This window comes from Euprymna scolopes, chromosome 11 (assembly GCF_053919585.1).
Source record: "Euprymna scolopes isolate OS-2025 chromosome 11, ASM5391958v1, whole genome shotgun sequence".
Classification (NCBI taxonomy): Eukaryota; Metazoa; Mollusca; class Cephalopoda; order Sepiida; family Sepiolidae; genus Euprymna; species Euprymna scolopes.
The window spans coordinates 103,604,845-103,623,915 of NC_136492.1; the positions used below are offsets into that span (position 1 = coordinate 103,604,845).

Genomic DNA, 19,071 nt, shown 5'->3' on the forward strand with positions numbered 1-19,071 from the left:
AATTAAAATACTCATAAGTTTCATGAATAAATATTCCTTTTTTGAATAACAATGCATAGCAAACAAATTTTTTTTTTAATATTTCTTTTTTTATATTTTTTTTTGTTCAAATCAAAATCATTTTTTTTTTATAATAAATTAAAGATAGCATATGTTTTTCTCAAATGACATTGGCTACTACAATTTCAATGTCTCACTGTTTCAGCAGCTTTGTGCATTTTATGACAACTGTCCAGAAAAATCCAACGATAGCACAGTTTTTATTTTGCATAAGTACAAAAAAAAAAAAAACCAAAAAAAAAAAAACAACTTTCTAATAAGTTTCTAAAATAAATAAAATATCTTATTTTAATCATGAAACAGTTTTTTTTTTTTTTAATTTTTGTGACAAATTTTTAAGATTATTTTTTCATAGTTACTATTTTGTTTTTAGCTGTCAACTGCAAGAGAAAAACAGTGCTATATTTATCCAGAAAAGAAGTGCCTTAATAAAAAATGAATCTGTAATTTGCTTTTGTGGATCTGGAGTGTCAAGAGAAAAGGGTCTTTGCAAAAGTCAAATGCAACGTGAAACCTCAACAACAACTATGAAGAGGAGGACAACAGTCTGCAAAAAAATAAATACTTAAATTATGAAGCCTTATCTCAAAGGATTCCAAAAATAATATATAAAAGGAAGGTCTACTTGTCAAATCATTTGGAAGAATTTTATGGAAAGTAAGGACCTGAAAGTAAATGTCAAGACTAAAGTGTAGATCAGTGGTTGTAGTGTTGGAAATCTCCTGGAAATAGGAAAGTTCTCATGTTCAGTTTGTAATAAGAGAGTCGGATGCAGCTTAATTTTTAGTTGTACATGCAAGCATTGAGTACATGAGAAGTGCCGTGGAATTACTGGTAGGTTGACAAAGGATAACTAGTTTACATGCAAGAAATGTAAGACAACAGAGATGGATGTGAATTCAGATGTAGAGAAAATAAATGTGAATGGTAAAGTTATTGAGGTTGTCCAAAAATGTTACCTTGGTGATACAATTGTAACAATGGATGGAGTAGGTGCTAGTGTGATGCCAAGAATTAGAAGTGGATGGGGCAAGTTCAAGGAACTTTTGCCATTACTAACCAGCAGAGCATTACCACTATCAACTATAAGAAGAGTCTAACAGGCATGCATATGCAGTGTGATGATGTATGGAAGTGAAAGCTGGTCATTGAGAACTAAGTACATGTGTTGCATGGAGAGAAATGATAAGAGAACGATGAATGTGTAACACAATTTTTAAAGACACGTTCACACCTAATGAGCGGATATGGAGATTCATGCAGAATAAGAGGCTTCAACTGTATGATGACGTTAAAAGAAAGAGTTTCTGGATTAGTGGATGTCGAACAATTGAGGTAGAAGGGTTATTTCACAGGGAAGGCAGAGAAAAAAAATTAGAAGTGATAAGGATGGACATGAGAGAAAGAGGGGTAAATAAAGACTTGTCCAGAGATTAGTTTGGAAGTCAATTTCTAAAAGATGTCCAACACATGCCAGCAGGTGAAATAGATGTTAAACCTATCTATGCTAGCGGTACAATAATCATGAATTGCATGCAGGGTGGAAAAGTCATTTGTTATAATACTGAATGTCACAGATTTCTTTGCTCAGATATAATTTGAGGAGATTGCAAACATATGTCATTTATCTTGTTTAAACCATGTAAATCTTTAGTAGCTTGGTTGCTGTTGGACTGTTCAGTCCTAGGAGGTTCATTCTCCCAAGCTTTTCTCCCTGAGAAGGGATAAGTTTATTGCTAATCACCTGAGGCAACCCTACTGAGGAATGCTGATAAAGCTGCTCAGGCATTTTTTTGTAGGTCACCGTGTGCTTATTCCTAAGCACTGGCTTCTCAAAATCATCTTGGACCTTGCATTTAACCTGAAAGTAAATATCACTGCTAAAAAGATGCAGTAGGATGGTTTTTAGGATTTTATACCATTGTTGTAGCATGCATCGGCATAGCCCCTGGTGTCAGGTCTGATTCACTCACATAGAGACCTAGAGATCACCTAGAGTTCAGCTAGATTACTCTAACAAGCAAGTGCTATCAGCCATGGCAGACACAACCACAGCTGTTGAATATGCCAATAGATCAATACCTAGGACTGATTTCATGGAAGAGCCACTACAGTAAGGCAGATAAATGACTGAAGCTTTGATCTCTGCTTGACAGACTGTCATGTACATAGTCATTTGGTTGGGACATTATATTTGTCACACTCAGTGTTGTTGATACCATAAGTCTATGTTCATATGAATCATCCTGTACAGGCCACAGGGCATCAAACACAGCACATTGTTTCGTTGATTTTATAGCAAGCTGGTGTTATGTATTTAGGATTGCTTTAACTACAACATGCAGTTTCAAAACGGTTTTAAGAATGACAAAGTTCACATTTATGTCCGAAAGCTGTGCACTGGGTTATGTGAATGTAGGCAGTACTTTTCATGCTATGATTATGCTTACTACATGCAGTAATGGTGCAAAGAGGCAGAGGAATAAGCGACCAAGGTTAGCATGTGTCTGCTGTAAGGAAACAGTGGCACGCGAACCTAGAACCATTTGAATAGGAGACGAGTGTGATTATGTTAATTTAGGTGCTGTTGGGAGACTAAAATGGGTGAATAAAAGGAAAGATTTTTTTTTGTTTGGAAGCCAATTTTGTTTTGGACACTACGTCATTTGCATGTGTTTTAAACTGTTGTCATTTATCTTAATAATTAGTGAAAAAGACATAGATGTATTACTGATGCTAATACGAACGGTAATTCTTTTTGGGGGCACCAACACACCAAATTCCATTCCATTATAAAAACAACATTCTATAGAAAAAAAACAAACAAACTTATTTTTACATTTTTATCTAGTGAATAAACATAAAATTACATATGAAAAACATTTTTAAAAAAATCAAACTTATGCAATGGAGATGAACTTTTTTTTCTTAAACGAAACCGACTTTTGATAAAATTGTGTGTGACATACCACTGAAATATTAAGAATAAAAATGAATAAAATTCATTTTTCAATAAGCTTTATACTTTTATCTAGTGAATAAACATAAAATTATATATGAAAAAACATGTTTATTATTTAAAAAAAAAAAAAGTATCAAAATTTATGCCACACACAATTTTATCAAAACAAGTCAGTTTCGTTTAAAAAAAAAAAAAAAAAAAAAAAAACTTCATCCCTGGTGCATAAGTTTGATTTTTAAAAAATAATATTTTTTCATGCTTTTGTTGTGAGTGAAGAGATGAAAATAGTTTGGCACTAGTGTGTGTTCTTTCAATTAAATATTTTACATGAGTGATATAGGAATTAATTACCTAAACATACATCTTTCATCACAGTAAAAGCATGCTTTCTATTTGTCTTTGCTGTTTGCTTAGATTTCTAAGAGAAATTTGCTCGTTTTTTTCACTTCTACAAATTGAAATGCATCCTCTAATGAGACGTCCTGGGGTTTGTCTCCAAGGAGATTTAACTGAATGTCAGGGTCTGCAATACTTCTGGTTAGTATGTGATGCATGATTTTATCTTTATAGTTAACTAGCCTGAGGCGAAGGCAGAAAAGAAAGTGGAGATGTGTGTGAGGGTGTTGGTTGAGCAAAAATTGTGAGCACAAAATAAAAAAAATAATAAAAATGGTAAGCTCGAACCCATACCGCGAATGAGGAAAAGAAAATTAAAAAAAAAAAAGTGACATGTTAGCTGTTGCGCCCATCGCCAAACTGGAAGTGACGTAGGCTAAAATAAGATAATCGAAAGACTTGCGAAAAAAGCGACCCTTTCCTATAGAAAAGTGCCCAGTTGAGGGTGAAGGAATTAATGTTTTTGGCCAATGTTTCGATATTTGTGATCAGAAGGGTCGTGCTTCAAAGGATACCGATCTCGTGAAAATCCGTTGCCTCTGTCAAAAGTTTTTGCAAGGCATACAAACATACATACATACATTTAAACAGACAGGTCAGATGTATATTATATATATTGCAATTGCAGTTTGGACTTATCTATGACCACCTGAAATTTGTGTAAGAACTTTTCATAAAAGGTCATCACAACATTCAAGTAGATGAATCCTTTTTTTCATGTTAATCATAACTTTGTGTAACCAGTTTTAGAAACCGTCAGTTTTAAACCGGATCACCAAAAATGGATCTCCATTCTGTATCATTCAGCAATGGCAGCAGTGCAGGTGAAAAGCATTCAAAGTAATTTGCTGTGTCATGGTTGTTTGTTGTTGCCTTTACTTTATGATCCCGTTTTAAAGCCACTACTTTACAGACCATGGAATGGGTCATCAAGTTTGGTCCTACACGGTAAATCCTTACCTGTCTTTGTGTCAGGCTTTCAAGACATTTAAGCAGTAATAAAGGTGCTTACATGCTAGTAAAACAATTATGGAAGCCAAAATAAACTGTGGCAAGTGGATCGGTCAACAGTTGGGTGTCTAGAACAGTAACACTTTGCTTCAAGTTCATTTCTGTTTCTAAATATTTTCGTTTACTAGCCAAATAGAAAAGTTACTCACCAAACCCACATGATTTTTAGAATATGAAATCTTCATTCTGTGATGAGTATGTACATCATAAATATTTTTCTGTATATGTCTTTTTTTTTTTTTAATAAATGTAATTCTAAATATACAACAAATTTTATGTTGATACTTGAAGGTATAAACATTCTGATTTCTTCAGATGTTTTCAAAAAAAAAAAAAAGAAAAAAAGTATATTGTTCTATTAAACTTTTATTGTTTAAATAATTTAACTTTGTTCGTTTTATTAAAAAAAAAACCGTTGAAAAAGATATTTTTCACTTAGTAATGAGCCTTGAAAGATTGTCAGTGACAGAAATACAATCGTCAAAAGAGAAGCATTTCATTATTTCTAGTCGCCACTTTGAAAAATCACTTGCAAATGCGACTGTTTCACTAGCAAGGAAGAGCCCTGTATCAGTAGTTTCTAGATATTTTGTGGGCGAACAGACAATTATATTCATTAGTTTTAGTTCAGCTTCATACAAGTTTGCTTTTACTGAAAGAAAAACTAATTTATTAGATATTATGCAAAAAATCAAAAGTAATTGATGTTAGTGGGGGGGGGGATGAAAATAAAAATAGCTAAATGTATCATACAAGTCTATTGTTTTATTGACTCGTGCCAAACGACATGTATTATCGTCCACTACTGATTATAAAAAAAGTCTTTGAACTTGATTAAACAATATTTATAAATTAAATTATAATTAGCATTTTATAAACAAACTAAAATAAATAGTTTTCAAAAGGAAAACAAATCTGTACAATATTTACAAACTAATATCATCAATATTTGTTATAAGCTTTTTAATGTTTTTAGAAATCTATTATACTAGCGGGGGTACCCGGCGTTGTCCGGGTGTTTGTAGGTGTGTGTGGTGTTAAATAAAAAAGAACTTGGGGGGGGGGGGATAGGATCGAACCCGAAGCCCTGAGGCGAAGTTTGAAAATAAAATCGGCCAGCCAGAATGAGTTAGTGAAAGATGTTTGAATTTATTTAAGTAAGAATCAAATTGATAGGTGTGCGGCCGGAAGTCGTCGAGCGTTACGACGACGACGACGTAGGTTTGTTTGTTATAAGCAAAGTAAAAAAAGAAAACAATGTTAACAACTTAAGCGGGAAAAAAAACACAAAAAAACTAACGTAAGGCAAACGAACGATGACAACAGAACAACGAACACGTGAAAAATGGCTTAAATAAGCCTGTTTCGATATTAAAATTAAAAAAATCGGTGGGTACCTGGGTGTTTTTGGGTGTCGCTAAGAATAAGTGAAGTAAAAAAAAAAAAAACAGAAAAACGAACGTTACGTGAAAAATGGCTTAAATAACACTGATTCAATATTTAAATTTAAAAAATCGAAAAAAAAAAAAACAAAAAAAACATCTCACACCACGATTCGAACCCAAAACGTTTAGATAATGAACCAACACCTTAACCAACGGAGTTAAAGCGACGTACATTAAGTTTGTTCGGTTTTTCAACTATTTAAAGTAAATCAGGTCACAACGTCATCTGACGCATGCGTAGAATCGGTCATTGTCACGAGAGGACCTTTTTTGTTGACCCCCCTCCCCCTGTCAAAAATTGTCGATTTCGGGGTGAAAAAGTTAAAGTTTTAGCCAATTTTTCGATATTTTTCGAGCAAAGGATGGAGCTTCGATGTGATACCGAGTTTGTGAATTTTTTTTTAATTCTTTTAATATTAGTATGTAGTTTGTTTTCCAGCCACTAACTAAAGAGAAGTAATTGATTCATTTTTTATATAAAGTAATTTCCTTTACTTATACTAGAGATGTGTGTGTGTATCTACAGAGAGGAATGATCTAGGTTAAAAGGAAGATTGGGTAGGAAAGGAGAGAGAGAGAGAGAGAGAGATAGAAATTATGTCACACTTTTGCTCTGAACAATGCCAGGTAGTCCTGCTAGTTAGAGATAAAAAATAAAAGTATTTTTCTTATTGTTTTATTTTCATGCTCACATATACACATGCATCAAGTGTCTAAGGTCTCTCCACACAAGGATTTGTCAGGAAAACCTGGCATGAGGGGACTTTTCTCTACAAGTAAACCCTGACTAAATATTCAAAATCACACTGGCTTTTACAAGGAATGGTGCATCTTATCCAAGTGATGTTACTTTGAGTAATAGCATGAAGCTGGATATTCCACCAGACTAGATGTATTCTTGTCCTGGAATCCAGTAAGATCAAAAAGCCATAAAGAAAGATATACAATAACATATTAAAATGGTCCATTGGAGAGAGGGAAATAATGTTTTCAACTTCTTTACTAATTCAGTGTTTGAGAGGTAAAGAATAACTTTAATGAAATATTCGATTATCTATGCATCTCATATAAAGTTCAAGTGTTAGTCCAAGAAAAGAGTCCCCTTGATTTTTGAGAAATTTGACTGAGACAAAATGAGAAAAGAAACCAACTCACTTGGTTACTTATGCATACAAAATTCATAAATATCAAAAATGATTTCTTACATGTATTAAAATACACACACACTATATATATATATATATATATATATATATATATATATATATATATATATATTATCTTACATTACAAAGATGTCTTGATGGAGACTTGAACTTATGACTAGACAGTCATTGTGGAATATGGCTAACCAGAGATAGGACTTTCATAAAATTGAAATACATGTTGGCTGAAAGTAGTTCTTATGAGAAACAGGTTTACTTTCAAATTTATATTAAAAACAAATACAAAGACATTTTAGAAAATAAAACTTGCTTTATCTTATCACACAAGGAATGCTGAAGTGCCCTTTCTGCAGGACTCTGAACCAGATTTAATTCAAAAATATAGTCAGAGAGTTTTAACATCAAAATGTTGCATTAATTGGTCTTGGTGACAATATCAAAGGGGCATGATACTATGAAATAAATGAGAGCAATAGTTAATAGCCCAGGGCAATGAGCCAAAGAGTAGGCCGTTAGAGATTGGGTTTACAATTTTAGAAAGAGGAGAGGTGGCTTTTTGATTGACACCTGTTATTCTGCTTTTTTTCTATTTTAGCAAGAAAAAACAGTTTTGTACAAGACACCAGGTGAAGTAGTCGCCTGATCAGCCAATGATGAGCATTGATCAATACCACAAAAACATCAATCAAAATGGAATCTTAATAAATTCCATATTTATAAAAAAAAGACAAAATTCTTTCTTTTATTTATAGCATTTCATTTCAACTGTAAACTCAACGATTGCTAATTTTATAAGATTCTCTGATCCTGCAGAGAATTAAAGTTAATGCTAGCAGATATTTACACCCAGTCCTTATTTGGATGGCCAATTACAAGAGTAAGAGGTATTGGGGATCTGGATCACAATGTGGGCTTAGGACTGAACAAGAATTGGTCTGAATAAATATGACATCTGTAGTTCTACAATACTGCTAAAACTACACCTGGATAGAGTCACAATTGTACCTCAAATGAAGATTCCACTTAGAGGCACTCCTCAAACCACTATAGTTTCACAACATAACTCCAAATTTAGGAACACAAAGAATGACATAGAATTTTTTCTTTATATATTTGTAAAATTTTGCAACAAATCTCTACAGCAGGACAAAGCTGTGTAGGGATAGCTAGTATAAGAGTGAGACCATAAACATTTTTTATTTATTTTTATCATTTAAATTTCTATAATTCAAGTTCTTTATATTTTCAAATATTTATTCATGGTGTTTCGTTTGGCTGTTTTATTTTATGACATATTTTTCAGATTATTTCATGCCAAATCCAGCAATTTGGGTTAAAATTTTTCAAATGATTCAAATTCTCTATAAATTTATTTATAGTGTTTAGTTCAGTTGTTTTGTAGAGAAATTTTTTGCTTTTTTTACTTTGCAGAATATGATTGTGTTTTGCAAAGGTAAAGAAAAAAAATAACATCAATATTTGGTGCATTTTAGGTCAGTAAGCCAGTATCTTTAAACAGCCTGATCTGGTAGAACCAGGCAATTTGAAAGATAAAACGTTTTACAAATTATTTAATCCTACAACAAATATAGGAAAAATATGCCAACAAATATGAGAAAAAAAATGAACGTAAAATAAGGAAAATAAGCTACAATAAAATAACTCATCTTCTCCGGTCTCATCTTGTGTGATACCAAATGATACAATTTTTTATGATTAATGAAAACCCACGAAATTGCAATTAAGTGTTAAAGCTAAATGCAATTTTTGAAATTCATTTTAAATACACGCACACCCATATATATGCATGACATAATCATGCTGACAAACGACCTTTAATTCAAACAGCAAAACATATAAACCTTATAGAAATCAAATGTTATTCATTACATATTAATAAACATCCAGCTTTAAAACAAATTATTAGATCGATAGGCCATAAACTAGCCATTAATTCCAGCAATATAAAAATATTCAAGCAACATAGTGCACATAATGTCAAATTAATCTTGAATAATTATGATAAAAATAAAAGAAATAAAAATATAATCTGGTTCAATACGTCTTATAATAGAAAGATTCAAAACACAAATTGGCAAAATATTTGATAAGATAATTGATATTTACCTAAAATCAATAAGCTATCAAAAATTATTAATAGAAATGTAAGTAAACATAATTATTGTTAACATGCAATCAACAATAAATAAACATAATAAATAATTAACAATAACACCAATAGGAGTCCTAATGCTATTAGTATTAGTAATAATACCAACTTGTAGATTTTAAAAAATTGCGTACTCTGTTAAACAGCTAATATATATATATATATATATATATATATATATATACATACATGACATAATCATGTTGACACACTGATTATCCTTAAATCACCAAAGATCAATGATGAACCTGCCCAGTACCAGATGGGTGACTAATAGAAACCACTAGATACTGTATGAATTATGCTGTGACAGGTTAGTATCTAGAGGGGGCATGTCTAAAAACCACTGGGAGAGATGCACCCTCCGTTTTCTTTAAGACCTGTATCTAGGAGAAGGAAAACTGATACAAAACCCGAGGTCTGCTGCTGGCTCTATTTATGGCAATAAATTGCACTGGTTGAGTGTAGCAGTTGTTCCAAAAAGTGTGAATAGTTCTAGACAAAACCTTTACCACCATAAACAAATCATCTGTATGAATTTCAAACAATTTAGTTGTTGTGTGAAGCTCATACATCGAAATCTATTCTGTAAGTTAATGTTTGTTTGAGTTTTAGAGAAATCAGTATGTTAACAGGACATTCAAATTAATTTCAATGAAAATTTTTTAAGCAATCTAAAGACACCAATGAAATTTTCTTTGGATTTCATCTGGGGTCACTGGGGGAAATTATCAGTTAGATCCATAAAATAACTAAAAGACATTAGAATGTAAAGAAACAAAATTTTTTTAAATAGATTTTCTTCTTTCATAAAACAAAAATAAATTTCAACAATGAATATCTCAATGAAGAATGTATTAAAAAACACGATTTTCCTATTTAAAATACTTTGTTACTTTTAATATTTAAAATAATAAAAAACAGAAATTTGCTTTGATTTGTTGAAGTCATTTTCTATTTTACAGAAACGGATCATAAATAAGCATGTTTTTTTAATGAAAATATTACTATTATGAAAACACTTTTATTACTTGACCTCATATTGCAAATGCTATTTAAAAAAAATTATTTTCAAGACGAAAATTATCAACATGAATATATTTGAAATTATTTCCAATCAGTAACATATCTTCACATGAGAATGCTGGATGAATACTACTAGTATATATCGTAAATAAAAAAAATAGCAAGAGAGACAGATCTGTTAAAATCAGGGCAAAACTGGACAAAGTGCTCAATATATATATATATATATATATATATATATATATATATATATATATATATATATATACACACACACCCACACCCACACACACACACACACACACACACACACACACAGACATACACATGCATAAATAATTACATACCAATTCCAAGTAAAAGATCGACTCCTCCACCTAGACTTTATAATATCCATAGGTTCGGAGCTTTGTAACCGATTCCTGGGAAATGTTTTCATTCCAATATTATTTCCTGACATTTTTAAAGCAGATTTTAAATTCATATAAAAAAAAAAATGTCCCAAATAGTAAAAAAGAAATGTTTCTCGTGTGGCTAAACTCTGTTAGGGTGGTTCTTGGTAGCAACCCTAATTGAATGAAAACCTGCAGTATCCTTAGTCAAATCATTTCTGATATTAGACTTTAAACTGATAAAACTATCAGTAGTTAACTTTCTGATAAAACAGTAAATAACATTACGTGACAGTCCAAACTGTAAAGATAATCTCATGATTACTAATATCTTTATATAAATATTGTCAATTAAGCAAAGGGATCGGATCATGGTACACACATGCATGTTGCTGTATATCTATAGAAGTTTACTTTTAGAATGGAAGTAGACATTTGGGAAAGTTAACTCATTCTAGTGATTACTTATAATGACAATGTTCCATGTTGTGCGATGCTGATCATTATAGTACAAATGACTAGTAAGTTACGCATCACTATTTTGTAATATATACTAATCTATAAAAATGTCGATATGATTTTTTTTAATTATGCTTATCACAAGCTGTTCAATATTGTAACCTTAATGCATGCCATAATATGGAGAACACAACCTAACTCTCTCTCTCTCTATATATATATATATATATATATATATATATATATATATATATATATATATATATATATAAATAAATGTATCGATAAATGTATAGTGAATATTGTGTTAGTCAGGTCGAATGAGCACTATATTATTTGGTATACTTATAACTTTTACATAGAATAAAATTCTAGAATTCTCAAACCTAACCACATTTTTTTTTAGTTGTATTTCTAGCGGGGGGTGGGAGTTGTCATTTTTAAAAGTTAACAATGATTCAAAAACCTTTCTAAAAAAACAAAAAAAAAAAAACAGATTTTATTTTCAAAAATTGTGTGATTACTATTATCAAGAACAGTATGTTTTGTAATCCCGGTTTTAGTACATAAAATGAAAGTCCATTTTGCTATGAAACTTCACCAAAGAAATTAGTACCTATTTTAGAGTCAGTGCTAAATCCTGCTTTATAACTATTAGAAATGGAATTTGATGTATAATAGTCTAAAAGCCTCACACCTGGAATTTCAGGTAATTTTTTTTCCATTTTTAACTAAGGACCTTTAAAAATCATTAAAAAAAAAATAATAATTATACATTATATATATATATATATATATATATATATATATATATATATATATTATTGGATAATTAAATAATTGTTTTAGGACATAACTAGATAGTTGTTACTATACTACATAAGATAATAGAAAACAATGTCACCTACTTTCAAACCAATGCTACCATATAAAGGTGAATTTAACAAAGAGTAACATACTTAGTCTCATATCCAGAGTCTTTGGCAATTTTTATTTCTGATATTTTTAATGGCAATTTTATACCAATAAATGTTCATATAATTCATAATATAATTGATTGACTGTAAAAAAGTTGACTACAAAATAACTAGTGTTAAAACATCTACAAGTAACATTATTTTGTTGCTGTTCACTTAACAGAATTAGCTCAATTTACACTAAGAGTTGCAATTAAACTTATCAAGTTTAAATCAGAAAATAATTTTTTTTTTTTTTTAGAGATTGAGGTAATTTACTACTGGAAAGAAAAAGCAAAAACATTTTTCTACCAGGTTGCATTCTGAAAAATAGAAAAAAAGAAAAAAAAAGAAAAAAAGAAAAAAAAGAAAAAAAAATAAAAATAAAAGAAAAATAAAAGAAAAAAAAGAGAAAAGAAAAGAGAAAAGAAAAAAAAAGAAGAAAAAAAAGAAAAAAAGAAAAAAAGAAAAAAAAGAAAAAAAGAAAGAAAAAAAGAAAAAAAAAAGAAAAAAAGAAAAAAAGAAAAAAAAAGAAAAAAAGAAAAAAAAAGAAAAGAAAAATAAGAAAAGAAAAAAGAAAAATAAGAAAAGAAAAATAAGAAAAGAAAAAAGAAAAATAAGAAAAGAAAAAAGAAAAGAAAAAAGAAAAAAAAAGAAAAGAAAAAAGAAAAGAAAAGAAAAGAAAAAAAAAGAAAAGAAAAGAAAAGAAAAAAAAAGAAAAAAAAAGAAAAGAAAAAAGAAGCCTTGGGTAAGTAACTTAATTCTTATCACTGTTTTTACTGGATAAAATTATTTTGGATGAATTACTGCTCTTGTACCCACTGAACATAAATACTCATGACTCATCCAACCAGCAGCAAAATCCTATCATTCACTAACATTTTCTACTCTAACAGTTTCTTTCCTTGGGAGTACTTCTTTCTCCAACTGTACCAACATGCGGAAATCAAAATATAATGTGAACAAACATCTTGTTCTTCTACTATAAATCTAACGCTTATCACAGTAGTCCCTTACACTTCTATAGCGATATGTTTTGTTTAAAAAAAAACTTTTTTAGTGGATGGAAATTCTTAATTATTTTTTTTTTATTATCAAAAGTAAATGATGTAAGACATTTATTAAACTACTACAATAAAAAAAATGTTCCACCAGTATTCACACTAGAATTATCATAATTAATTTTTCACATATCAATATATTAATACGATAGCGCGTGCTTCTTTTGGGTGTCACGGTTACATCTTTCTCCTTCCGAGTGATTGTCGTTTCATTGTTACGACTTTCAATTTTTTGTAATAAATAATTTGACCAAAAATTCTTTATAAGTTTTTGTTTCGGTTTCGATTATGGTTGATGGCACTCAAGTCATCTATTTTTTTTATAAATAATTTTACTAAGAATTTTTCATAAGTTTTGGTTTCGGTTATAGCTGAAGGAAATCATTATATATATATATATATATATATATATATATATATATTCTTCATAAGTTTTGGTTTCGGTTTCAATTCAAACTGATGCACCCAAGTTATGTAGATATATTTTTTTATTTTTGAAATCACAACTTTATAAGAATCGAATCGACTCTATAATAATATATACAAGCATATTTAAGTGTATTTTACGACTGGGCGTCCCTGCTAGCTTAGATAAATACCTTTAAAAAAAAAAAAAAAAAAAAAAAAAAGCTATAATAATACCAGGGCATCTCCATTTATGCTGAACATTCACAGAATGCCAACATCAACATATGAAAGAGTCCGCTGTGGAATTTCCACAGGTCCCGCTAGTAAATTATTATTATTTTTGATAATTAAAATAGAAAAACAGCTACTACTGACTTTTTATTTAAAATGGAGAATTTATTTCCGAATTCATTTCAGACAGTGTGTGTGTGTGTGGTTGGGGTGGTGGTGTCTGAGTTACTATTTGCTTTTTAGCTTACTCTAACTACATGAAATGACTTCTTCTTGAGGCTAGAAAAGGGCGGCTCTAACTTTTCTGCAACAGGGATGAATATATTACATTTATTTATATAAAAATGACACAAATAAATACACATTGGTCTTTCTTATAGAGTGGGGGATGTTTCTATTCTAATGATTTATTTCAATAATTTTGGTGAATATGTTTGAGAATGAATCTAAAACCTATTGGAAATGTTTACTAGTGTCTGGTTTTCTATACAGCTTGTATGTTTTATTGTTGAAATTAAAAAGGTGTTGTGTAAAAGATTCATTTCTTTTAGATTCATTTTTATTTCTATGTCAAAACCTAAGATTCTAAAGATTTTTTTGAACTAAAACATCTACAAATTTTTAACTAGGAATGCACACTTTCCATCAAAATGATATGCAATAAAATAATTATGCTTCCCAAGTGTTTGCACTAATAATTCATAATTATTATTAATGTCTATTGTTATTCTCATGGCAAGTGCTCGTCTGAGCTCCAATCTATGGTCCCCCGTTGCCAAACTCACAAAAAAAAAAAAAAAAAAAAAAACTCTCGACTAGCTACAACCACTATCAACAATTTTCCCCACTTTCTATCTGTGCCTAAATCTAAACGCAGATTCCATGAACAAAGCTTCTTTCCTAGAACTGCCCACATATGGAACACTGTTCCATTGGCCTGCTTCCCAGCCGATTATAATATTGTAGCTTTCAAGTCCAATTTAAACAAGTTCTTGTTGAGCTGTCCACTTAAATAATCCAAATTCTACCCCACCTACACCATTAACGATTACTAAACTATCAACTTACAGTCATTAACCTTTATCCTCGAGTGGCTTTTCGGGCTTGATAAGTGATAATTGACAGTTTCTCCAGATGCGTTCGTAATTAAAGGATATTCTAATTTAACATCCAAATTTGACCCCTCAACATGGGCATGAAATATGTGTTTACATTAGAGATGGCTTTCCATGTAGAGAATGCCCTAAATTGCCCTCTATGTGCTTTTGGGTTGCACTTGCTCACACCTGTTTATATTTGCCCGCTATCATCCCCATAACAGCAGAGTTACTATCTTTAAAAGCATATATGAGAAAATTGACTATGTCCTGTCTGTTCATCCTTCAGCTAACATTCACGTGTGTGGAGACTTCAATGTTCACAATGTGGAATAGTTAGTCCACTCAAACAAGACAGATGATGAGGGGAAGGTTCTGTCATGATTTCTTCATTGTTTACGACCTCAGATTGTTCATGAACCCACCTGTGTGCCCAACACTGATGGTCAGTATGCAAGTCTCCTAGACCTTTTTATCACAACTTGCCTTGAGCTATGTTTATCTTGTGTTATATCCCCATTGAGATCTTCTGACCACTCAGTTATCTGAGTTAAGATAAAAACAAAAGTAATAAGTCCTTCGATATACCTCTCCACCGTGCAGTATATCGATACTCTATGGCTGACTGTGATAGCTTTCGTACATTTATATCAGATCTACCTCTATGTTCAATGTTTAAAAAGACGTCCGCCATGGTATCAGACCTGATGGAATGGTTAATTGCAGGTTTAGACAGCTTCATAGCCCCCCCCCCCAAAAAAAATTCTAGCGAAAACCTAACAGCCAGCCGTGGTTCTCTTTAGAATGTGCTGCTGCCATTGTGCACAGAAATCACTATTTCCATTGCTTCCAATGTAATAGATGTACTGAGACTAAAGCTGCCGTCAGGACTGCAAACAATCACTGTAAAAGAGTAATAAAGAACGCAAGAAAGTTGTGTGCCCAATCCATCAAGTCAAAAAGTAGCTGAGCAGCAGATTGGTTCCCACCAATTTGAGCAAATAACAAACAGGTCCTGAATAGAAGTGTGTGCTCTATCTCAACCATCATCAATGGACCCGAGGTAATCTCGTCAGCATCACACAAGGCCACTGGAATCGACAACATCATGCACAGTTATTTGTATGTCGCATAGTGTTTTCAGACACAGGAGGAAATACGGGGGGTTGGCAGCCCTGATCGCATAGGGTAGAATTAGCTGCAAAGTTTTTGCAAAGAGTTTGGCTTTGTGTGATGCTGCATCAGATTTTGAGTGGCATAAGAGATTCAAGAAAGGTAGAGTCTGTGAGGGATAATGAGAGGTGTAGGAGGAGTAAGGAAGTCAGAACACCAGAGTTGATTAACAAAATAAAGAATTTCATGGATACGGATTATTGTGTATCTATAGAGAAAATAAGTGCACAGTTTGATGTCAGTGTAGGAACCGTACACACAATTATTTGCAAAGAACCGAAGATGCTCAATTCAGATGGTCCAAAAGCAGTTTGAAGTATTCCATATGTTTCTGTGGCATGTTTTCCAAGTTTAAAACAGAATTTTATTGCATATCATTCTTCTAAAGTGCTCGCATATCCAAATTGCATTTTTAAAATTCACCAGCTCCGACAATCAGGCTTTACTAGAGTATATTCCAATTCCTATGGTAGCTGTTCATTTGAACATGAAATCATAAAAATTGGTTCATCATCTCATAAGATGTATAGCAATAACATACTGAATTTTCAAGACTCTACAACAATTTTAAATGCATGTATAAAAAAGTTTGGAAACTTATTTAAGGCACCTCATAATTCGAAAATTAAAAACAAATCTAATGAAATATTTAGTAATTTTTAAAAGAATTGGTAATTATATCGGAGTCAGGGATTTAGAACATTAAAATCAGGAAAAAGTTTATAATTATCCCATCAATAGTTTTAACCAACCAATGTGAAAAGTGAGCTAATGTCTCAATTTTCAAATATGAACTAACACACCCACCTTTTCAATTAAAAAAATAGTAACACACACACACACACACAAAAGAAACCCCCCCAAAAAAACAAAAACAGACAAACAAAAATAACAAACAAAAATTACCGGTTTATGAAAGCAGTTTCCATAATTATTGATTAGTTTCATTTAATGAATGCATGAGTAAACCTAAAACTTACTGGAATTTTAGATGCTTATATAAAAAATAGAAAGCTGAAATAAAAAAAAAATATTCCGTTAACAGTATTTCTTTGGTTGGTTGGTTGTTTTTGTTTTATGGCATATCAACCCTTTTCAGGTTATTTAATGCTGAATCCAAAGATTTAAGAAAAATTTTTTAATAGAATATATTTGTTGTTTTCAAGTTGGTTTCTATTTAACCCATAGTTGGGACCCTAACAGGTACTACCACTCCGGGTCAGAGTGGACCTGGGAGCAATGGCAATTACAGGGTGGCTCCACACTCCCCAAAGCCCGCAAGCTGGGGCCTCACCACTGGATATAGTTCAAGATCATATCCAGGACCCCAGTATTTCTTTGTGTACATCTAGTCAATTCTTTATTTTATGTAAACTTTCAATTTACAATATTAAGCACATTGTTTGCTTTTTTCTTTTTCTTCTCTATGGCTACATCATTTACTGACATCATTTTATAAGTTTCATGTTTTGCTTAACCTATATTGCAACGGTTAATTTGCTTTTACTTTTAAATTAAGGCCGTAATTTGGAATATTACAAACAGTGCATTATTTACCTGGTACTTTTACATATAGAGGATATTTGTGATTCCCACTAAATAAAATTCCTATCTTAAAAGCATAGCAAGAAGTAATCTTTTATTGTTTTGTATATTGTATATTGATGCGTATCATAATTGTCAACTGTAAATAAATGTATTAACCATACTTGGCCTTAATTTTTTGTTCTAATGATAAATATGTTTGGAATAAACATTTAATACATGAGCTATGAAATAAAATAACATTGTAACAGTTTCATTGAACACAAGTTGTTATTTTACTGATAGCTAGGGACAATAGATGAAAGAACGCTACTTGCCTTGGCTTTTTGTCCTTTTCTACCTCCTTGTTATTCTGGAACGCCATTTAGGAGATACAAGCGTTTGGTACGCAAGTTGTATGAAAAGGTGTCTGCCGTCTTCACTTTTGCCTTTGTTCAGGTATCAACAGCATTGCATCAGTGACAAATAGCCTATAGAGAACAAAAAAGAAATGAAAAAGAACCCAGTCTAAATGAACAAGTTGTAAAATTTCATATATGAAGTTAAGTCAGATTTTCCCCTATATCATTGATGGGAATAGCTTTAATATCAAAAAGGAAAATAAAAAATCTGTTCTATTAGTAATTTAGGTCAATTATTGTGCCATCTATAAAATAAAGAGCAGTTGCATGTTTGTATGTTTGGCTAAAAGTCAGAAAGTTACAAAACAAATACCTACTAAGTTGGTATTTTCTTGATTGGCATTACCTCAAATGAATAACATCTATAATTTACAAAAATTTATTCATTCTCTGGGGTTCAACTTAGTCAGGTTTTGTTAAAGACTGGTTAACTTTTCAGTTTTAAAATGTACTAATTTGAAAAGAAAATGTTGACTCATTCCTGGGGGAATCTATTATATTGTTAGAAATTAATTCCAACTTAAATTTTTAAATAACAATTACCTTAGCACTTATTTTTAAAACAACATCCATAAGAGAAAGAATAACCAAAAAAAAAAAAAAAAATATTGTACACTTATCCCAGATATATATATATATATATATATATATATATATATATATATATATATATATATACATATACACACACACACATACACACACAGATACCTAAACAAAAGCACAATAAAATTACACATAGCTAGTATTCTTCTGTCCTTTCAAAGAAAGGTTGCCCTCAAATTTATTTTCTTCGTTTTCACAGCATTCATAATATGAAGAGATGTCATTAAGGCACAACCTTTACTATTTGAAAGAGCATTCTTAACTAATAAAAAACCAAAAAACATCATTATTCACAAAAAAAAAAAGAAAAAAGAAGATATGCGCAAAAATAGATATTTTAAAAATTTTATTAAGCAATATTTTATTGAAAGAATATACTAATTTCTAACAATATAAAGGAAAGATGTCTGTGTGTATAACCAGCTAGAGAAAAATAGGCTGGGTGGAGAAGAAAGAAAGGAAGAAGTAAAATGGTGGAGAAGGAAAGAGAGATGGATAGAGAAAGG

At 31.0% G+C, this 19,071-nt stretch overlaps 1 protein-coding gene across 4 annotated transcripts in view; it reads right to left on the minus strand.

Moving 5' to 3' along the window:
• The window catches only part of LOC145288026 (run domain Beclin-1-interacting and cysteine-rich domain-containing protein-like), a 202,888-nt gene that overhangs the window by 166,326 nt on the left and 17,491 nt on the right, over positions 1-19,071 (minus strand). For all 4 annotated transcript variants that reach the window (XM_080136033.1, XM_080136034.1, XM_080136035.1 and 1 more), the window contains exon 2: positions 17,876-18,028. In XM_080136033.1, the coding sequence (XP_079992159.1) occupies positions 17,876-17,922 (47 nt within the window). In that variant the 5' untranslated portion in view covers positions 17,923-18,028. The remainder of the gene's footprint in view (positions 1-17,875; positions 18,029-19,071) is intronic.